The 8,954-nt window shown below is 38.2% G+C and overlaps 1 protein-coding gene across 1 annotated transcript; it reads left to right on the forward strand.

Annotated features, from left to right (window-relative positions):
• The first annotated feature begins 6,927 nt into the window (after positions 1 to 6,927).
• On the forward strand, positions 6,928 to 8,019 carry LOC133824056 (uncharacterized). Its single transcript, XM_062256918.1, has one exon. The coding sequence runs from the start codon at positions 6,928 to 6,930 to the stop codon at positions 8,017 to 8,019; it is 1,092 nt and encodes a 363-aa protein (XP_062112902.1).
• The last annotated feature ends 935 nt before the right edge of the window (positions 8,020 to 8,954 follow it).

The raw sequence follows: 8,954 nt of genomic DNA on the forward strand, positions 1-8,954 counted from the left end.
TTGAGTTTGGAGATGTTTGGATATGTTTTTGAAAGTTTTTAGATGAAGAAATGGAGTTTTTGGCTGGGTTCGAGGTTGAGTCGCGGCTCTGTTCTTGGGCGCTGCGGCTCAAGCTTGAAGAAGCTGGTGGTTTGGGGCTGATGGGCCATTTGAGCTGCGGCTCTAATTGCTGTTAGAGAAGAGTTTTTGGGCCTGACTTGAGTGGGGCTGCGGCTCTAATGGTTGGGGTCGTGGCTCAAAAGAGGAAAAGTTACCAAAGTGGGTTTTTAGTCATGGGAACTCAAACCTTAGGCCTCGGGATCATTCCTAATACTCGGTTTAGTGGGATATGATGTCTTGGAGGCTAGGTCTTGGTTCTGGGATTGGTTTTAGAACTTGAACTCATTGGATCATCGTTTATGGTTGTGACTAGGTTATCACTAGAGGCTTGGAGTAAGGATCGTGCTTGTGGCGTGTTTATTGGTAACCTGTGCTTGGACCAAAGGTAAGAAAACTGCACCCTGTGTATATGTGACATGCATGGTTATTCTTGCTGCATGTTGGTTGATTAAATGTGACATGCATTTTTATGATTGAGGCATGTCAAGTGATTAAATGTGATGCATGTGCTGCACGAGAAACATGTGATTAGGGCATGCTATGAGTATTAAATATGAGATTGTTCAGAGCTTGAGCCTCTGTGTTTATGCATGGTCCTAATTATGCTAGCAGTTGTTAAGTAAGCATGCTGAATGCCTATATTCGAATATTTGACATATGATATATGTTTGGTAGCATTGCTTGCTTGTGTGAGGTACCAACTGTTCAGAATTGGCACTGGTCGCGTATTACTGACCTGAGAGTCAGAAACGGCATAAGCGTCGAGGAGGCAGGGCCGAATGAAGATTAGATCTAATCGATATAAGTGTTGAATGACTCATATGGGGTATTAATGCTGGACCGACCCGAAGGTCGATGAAAATTATAAGCGCTTGGCTAGTCCAGGACTAGTTACTCAGAGTCAGGGCCTAAGGCCTAGGTGACAGCTTGTCACATGGCTAGGGAACAATGTTCCATAGTTATGACTCTAGGGTCATGAGGAAGGTTATTGTAACGCCTTGGTTACCCCAGAACAGTTACGGTGAACGGTGGACCAGAAATTTGACTCGCTACCCGAGTCCTTTGGTCAAAAACGTGCTCTAAGTGTAATTAACAGGCTAAGGTATAAAACCAATAAAAAGGAAATGGATATTTTCATTACAAACTGCTCTGCAGAGCTAATCAAAACATTTACAAGTCGTTCTCAGTACAAAATGGTCATTACACTTTTAAATTTACAATCCCGCTGACCTAAGCGGCAAAATTAGGGTAAACTCCCTAGTTCCTCTGAGAACTCCTTGGCCGTGGTGGTCAAGCGGCCGCATATGTACACATCACCACCTAAGCTCTCCACTCAAGGCTAGGTGAGCTTTTCTTTTCCTTTACCTGCACCACATAGCACCCATGAGCCAAAGCCCAACAAGAAAACATAACACTATACATAAACATTATTAAATGATTATCATCATAATCACACTGAGCACAAAGCTTTCAAACAAGTGAGTGAACATCACATGAGGTCCTGATAAACCATACTGAGTGACTGTCAAGCATGTCACTATTTCAAATGGAAGAGTGGCTGCTAGGTAAGCCACTAGCCTTCAACAGGTTCTGGTAAACCATACTGAGTGACTGACAAGCACGTCACTGTTTCAAATGGGAGAGTGGCTGCTAGGTAAGCCACTAGCCTCCAAGCGCTTATTTCATTCATCGACCCTCGAGGTCGGTCTGGCATTAATGCTCTTTGCGTCATTCAATGCTGATATTCAATTAGATCTAATCTTTGTTGGCTTGCGTTAACACGCTAAGGCTGTTATGACTAATGAGTCAGTGCAACGTGACCAGTGCCCAGTACCACTGCCGAACCTGACTAATAAGTCACAGCTTCACAGTTGATACTAGCACCTTTGCCAAATCTGACTAATGAATCAGTACCATGCACAAGTGAGCAAAATTTGCTAAGTATACCACATTCAATCCATGTCCATATTTACACAACTAACATGCCTCATGAATATCCATGCATGTCACACTTGGGGTGCAGTTTTCTTACCTTTGATTCGAGCTAGAGTGAACAAAAGAACGACCCTTGAGAACGGTTTAGCGTTTAGTCCTTTAGCGGTTACCTAATCATAACACATATAGGATACCATCAATAATCATGATAATCAAGGGTTCTCAAACCATTACCTAGCCTCCAAGAGATCAATACAAACTAATCCAAGTAGTAAGGACACTCCCGAGGCCTAAAACTAGGTTCCCGGGGTCAAAACGAGCAAACGGGGCGAAAACAGGGCAAGGGCTGCGGTCCTTTCACCTTGGGCCACGGCCCCCAGGGTTCTCTGAGGCAAGGGCCGCGGCGCCCTCCATCAAGGGCCGCGGCGCCCAGCAAGCACAAATTCTCCACCTGCTTCTTCAAGGCAGGGCCGTGGCGCCCCAAGAACAGGGCCGCGACCCTTCACCCTGGGCCATTCCCAACCGCATTTTTAACACTCCAAAGCCTCCAAAATCATACCTAAACATTCCCCAATCATCAAAACAAAGTTCCCAAGCTTCCCCATGCATCAAAACCCTCAAAACCCAAGGTTCAAACGAATCGAAAACTCAACAATTCACAAAATCAATTCAAAGCTTAGAAACTCGGAAAAACTCAAAACTTAAACTTCGATTACCTTCAATTGGGTTGTTTTTTGTCAAATCCTTAGTTCAAGAAGCTTCTAATCTTTCCTAGGATCGCTATGCCTCGATCCTCACTCGATTCCGACTTCTAGAACTCAAGATTTCGTCAAATATGCTCCGGGTGGCAAAAATGAACTAACGAAGGGGAACGAGAGGTTTTCTATTTTATGTTCTATCTGATAAGCTACTTCAAGCTTAAGTAACCTCAAATAAAACCTAATGCTCGGGGTCCCGAAAACACCCCCGAGGAAATTATAGTCAAAACCTCCAGAATTTCCCCCTGATCTCAAATATTCCCAATTTATCATCAAATAAACATTTCTATTACCCCAAAATTGACCCCGTTATGACAAAACCGCTAATCCACTAAAAATGACCGTCTCATGCCGAATAGCTCGAACATATCTCCATAATAATGGAATCTCATTCACAAATCACATCATGCACCCAAATACACAAATTACCCTCAACGGGCCAAATTATCATCACACCCCTGTAATTAGAAATATGGACTCACATGCAAGCATTTCACATCATATTATAATATAATCAACATGTACATGCATATTATCAATTAATAACATAATTAAACAAGTATGGCCCTCCCGGCCTACTATTCACGCCGTTAAACATATCGGAGAATTCGGGGCATTACAGTTATGTTGGTGACTAATCATCATGCACCTATCCTGTTTAAGCTAGTGAAAGGTTCACTTATCTATAAGCCCTGGTGACCCTATCGTCACATGGCTATTGGGAACAGAACCTACCTCAGTGACTATTACAACTGTCACTCTTCTATTTGGGGCTTAAAGCCCGGGATGATTATTATGATCATCGGTTGATGTTGTATATCCATCATTACATGAACTCATTTGCCTGCTTGAATAGGGCTGTATTTGCTAGGCGTGTGCCTTATGATTCGATGACATGTTATTACTGTTCATGAGCATATTGAGTTTTATTGCTAGGCTTCGGCTCACGGGTGCTATATGGTGCAGGTAAAGGCAAAAGAAAGCTGAACCATCCTTGAGTTGGAGATCTTAGGTGGCGATGTGTACATATGCGGCTGCTCGACCGCCACGGCTGAGGGTTGAAAGAGGAACTAGGGTTAAACCCTATTTTGTCGCTTAGATCGGCTAGTTGTAAATATTTTCTTATAATAGACCTTTAAATTATATTTTTGGGATCCCAATGTATACAGTACATGTTCTAATGAAACGTTATATCTTAACCAAAAATTTTAATCCTTAAACCGCTAATCATACTTAGTTACACGTTTTTGGCCAAATGACTCGATTATCGAGTTTAGCACTATTTACAAGGCACACCATAACGGTCCCTGGAGTTTAGGGCGTTACAGTTACACTTACAAAGATGTAATTAAGCTTTTGCATTGGATAATTGATAACTCCATTTTAGAATGTGTTTTTGTGGTAATCTTGAGTCTTTATGTTTGTTTTGTGCAAGATTACACTTGTGTTTGTTTTTGTTGTAAGTCGGTACTTTGGATCAAGTGCTAAAGTGAAAAGAAGAAAAAATTGTGGAAAATGGAGCTTTTAGTGGTTGTTCGACTCAAATTGGCGCTAAGGATGAATTATAATAAGTTTTTGATGAAGGAAGGATGTCAAAAGGTTAAAATCTGGAAACAAATATAGAATTAAAGTCGCGGCATAGGCATAAAGGCCGCGAATCTAACATAGTCAGAGGCTAAAGGTTTATTGAAAGGAATTAGAGTTGCAACTTGGTCAATAGAGTCGCGGCGCTAGAAGAAACAGAGGCAAAACCCACAAGGTCCATGGAGATGTGGGTTGTAATCTGGGTTTAGAGGGTCGCGGCGCCTGAAGACCGAACCAGACTTTGAAATGCCTTAAAAATGACATGGGTCGCAAACTAAGAAAGGCCAAGCCGAGGCCCGCCCTTGAAAAAAGAAGAATTCAGTTTTTTTTCATATAAATTCATACTTTATGTTTTAATTAGGGTTAGGTCAGATTTTAATTAAGAATTTAGAGATTAAATTTGATTCTGAGACAGTTTTTTTTGCACTTTCATATTTCTATTTCTTCTTCAAGCTTTTAAATTTTATGTTTCTAAATAATTATTTTGTTGTTTAAGTCATGTCTAATATGAACTAAACATCTCTATCTACGGTTTAATGTAGTTTCTTCGATTTCTATTTAATGTTATTATGATGTTTTATTAATTCTTCTTCTTTATTCTAAATTATATAATGTTTGTTTAATGCTAGTAAATATCTTATCAATATTTGCTTGATATTTTATTTTGATTCAAAATTCGAAAGATGCGAATTGAATATGTTATCGTTATATAGACATAGGTTGCATATTCGACAAAAGTACATGTATGGCTTGTGTAGCAATTAGGTTTTTATGCTTAATGCCTCCTATAAGTTTAAGTTTATCACAAAGATGTAGAAAATATGCATATAGGTTGAGATCTTATATCTTGAAAAAGAATAGGAATCGATTTTTGTTAACGTTCTATTAGAATAGGAAAAAAGAAATTTAGAACTGATTAATAAAATTAATAGAATGAAAAGTTGATGAAGTTAATACCCTAGGTCTTTTTATTATTGATTTTTATCCTTTGATTAATTGTTTTGTTTTTAGTTATTGAAATTGTGTTTATAGTTAGATCTATTCATCTTAATTGTACTTGCCAAATAGAAAGAAAGAGCGATTATTGGTAATTGGTTAATAATCTCTGTGGGACGATATCTGTTCTTCCTGAATTTATTACTTGGCACGACCACGTACACTTGCGTTCATATTTACCGATCAAGTTTTTGGTGCCGTTGTCGGGGACTAATATCCAATATCAAAATTAATAGTTTTTTGTTTAACTTTGGTTTTTTTTTCTTTTAGTACTCATTCGGATCGAGGTTATATTATGTTTTAGGAATTATTGGTATATGCGACGAAGTAGACAAAATGAACTCATACTGGTAGATCTTGAACTTGAAAGAACGTGCAGACAAAACCGAAAGATAAAGAAAATGCTGGATTTTTCCATGGCTGAGAATCAAGGAAATGCAACAAAAAATGATGCTAATGTTAATAATAGTCCAAATATTGCAGAGGTTCCAGTGGAGCGAGGAGCAAGGACGCTTAGAGATTATGTACTTCCTACTATCACAGGAGTGCATTCATGCATCAGACACCCCACAATTGATGCAAATAATTTCGAGATTAAGCCAATAATATTACAAATGGTGCATTCTACTGTTCAGTTTGGGGGGTTGCCCATGGAAGATCCTAATTTGCATATAGCCAATTTCTTGGAGCTATGTGCAACATTTAAGATGAATGGGGTGAGTGATGATGTGATTAGACTTAGATTATTTCCATCCTCTCTACGAGACCGAGCGAAGAGTTGGATAATTTCATTGCAAGCTAATTCTATCACAACATGGGAGGAGTTAGCTCATAAGTTCTTAGCAAAGTTTTTCCCCCTAGTAAAAGCTACAAAGTTGAGAGGGAAAATTTATAATTTCTACCAGACAGAAGGGTAATCATTGTATGATGCATGAGAAATATTTAAAGAGTTATTAAGAAAGTTCCCTCATCAAGGGATTGAAAAATGGATGTTAGTCCATAATTTTTACAATGGGTTAGGCAGTACTACTCGCACTATCATAGATGCAGCATCGGGATGAGCGTTTATGAGAAAGAGTGCCAATGAATCTTATGATCTACTAGAGGAGATGGCCATGAACAATTACCAGTGGCCTACTGAGAGGGAAAATACAAAGAAGGTGGCTGGGATGGCTGAATTAGATGCCATCTCAATGCTTACAGCTCAAGTGGCATCCTTGACGAAACAACTACAATAGAATAACCTCACAACTCAAGCCATGAAATTACAAAGCGTGTGTGAAATGTGTGGAATGGCGCATCCACCTAACCAGTTTCCTGCAATGGATTTAAATTATTTTCCTATGGAACAAGTTCAAGCCATAGGAAATAGCCAAAGGCAGCCAATAATCCATATTCCATGTTCTACAACTAAGGGTGGCAGAATCACCCTAACTTGTTTTGGAAAAATAATCAAGGAGCACAACCGCCATACCCACAAAATCATCCTCAATATCCACCCCATCAATCCATATATGGGCTAAATCCTCGACTGTATTATGATCCTCGTCAAGAAATGCCACAACACCCACCACTGCATCCTCAAGTGAACCCACCAGAAGCACAGTCAGACATGTTGAACCACTTTATGACTGAAAAAAGGTCTTCGATAAAGAGTTTGGAGATACAAATTGGTCAATTGGAAAAGTTAATGTCTAACCGGGCTCAAGGGAATTTACCAAGCTCCACTGAGGTAAACCCAAAAGAACAATGCAATGCAATATCTTTGAGGAGTGGTAAGAAGTTGGAAGAGCCAAGTAAGAAGCCTATTCAGTTACCAAAAGTGGTCGATGAGAAAAAGGGTAAAATTATAGAAGAGGTTAATGAAAACTTTGAGAAAAAGGAGCCAAAAACAAGTATAGAGCATCACATTAAGATTCCATATCCTCAGAGGTTTCAAAAGAAGACATTAGACAAGCAATTTTCTAAGTTTTTAGATGTCTTTCGAAAGCTTCACATCAACATTTATTTTGCCAAAGCACTTGAACAAATGAAAAGTTATGTTAAATTTATGAAGGAGATCCTATCAAAGAAAAGGGAATTTGAGGATTATGAGATGGTTTCACTTATTGAGGACTGCAGTGCGATACTTCAAAAGAAGCTACCTCCCAAGCTTAAAGATCCCGGTAGTTTCAATATTCCATGCTCTATAGGGGGTTCAGTAGAAACCAAAGCTTTATGTGATTTGGGGGTTAGTATAAATTTAACGCCTCTATCTATTTTTAGAAAGTTAAAATTGGGAAAGGCTCGACCAACTACCGTGTCTTTGCAAATGGCAGATCGCTCTATAAAGCATTCTAGGGGTATTATTGAGGATGTTCTAGTAAAGGTGGACAAATTCATTTTCCCTATAGATTTTATTATTCTTGATATGGAGGAAGATGAAAATATTTCCATTATTCTTGGAAGGGCATTTTTAGCAACTGGTAGGGCCTTAATAGCTGTGCAAAAAGGAGAGTTGAAGTTGCGAGTGCAAAAAGAAGGGGTAACATTTAAAGTTTTTGCAGCAATGGAGGTTCCAAATTGTTGTAGAGTTGATGTGGTGGAAAATGAGGGTGATAAGATGGAAGTTATTAAGAAGAAAACTATGGTGAAAGGTGGAAAATGAGCAGTTCGTCGGAAAGTGAAAAGGATATTTAGTGAGAAAGCTCGATTGTTTCATGAGCGGTGGAAAGTTTAAAAAATATGCAATATCAAGAAAAGAGTGTCTTCTCATGATACTATGGCTCTCAAGGACATGAGGGGTGGTTTGGATTCGAGTTGAGTTTGAAGAAAAAGTTAAGCGTCCGGCTAAACGACGTTAACGGCAGCGCTATTGGAGGCATTCCAATTGTTTTTATTAGTTTTATTTAAGTTTTGGATTATGAACATTTTTAATTTTAGTATTTTAAGTATTTATTTTTATTTTCTTTTAATTTCTATTAAATATGAGAATAATTTAAGTTGCAGTGCTACTTCAGGCTCCGACAGAATGAACTATGGGATAACAAAAAAAAAATTATTTCCCCATTTTTGATTCACCATTTCAATCCGTATCGTTTTAAGCAATTTGAGGTGTTAGGTAAGTTTCTTTTCGTTAGCTTTTATTTAAACATTTGGGACAATGTTTGGGTTAAGTTTGGGGGAAGGGATTTATTGTTTTGTATATATTTGTTAGTTGTGTTGTGTTTGTTATGTTTTGTCTAGGTTGTTTAGAGTGTTAGTTGAATCAAGTTGACAATGATTAGCCAATGATAATATGATTGAATGATGTGTTGTATAAATTGAATGAGAATGAAGCTATAAAAATCCTTGTGCTTGGCTTAATATTTCTTTCCAATTTTTACATTGTCCACTTAAATAATTGAGAGCTTAATCATGATTTTTAATAAATTTTATGTGATTGAATATTATTTATGCTTCCTGAATTTTTAAAATAAAAATAAGATTAAAACACTGTTATCCTAGAACTTGTTTGCTTGCTATTTTAGACGAAATCCTAGATGATGCATGTTTAGGAAGATGATTTAGTGAATTCTTTGAATCGATTGAGCCTTTCAAGCC

This window comes from Humulus lupulus, chromosome 3, assembly GCF_963169125.1.
Source record: "Humulus lupulus chromosome 3, drHumLupu1.1, whole genome shotgun sequence".
NCBI lineage: Eukaryota > Viridiplantae > Streptophyta > Magnoliopsida > Rosales > Cannabaceae > Humulus > Humulus lupulus.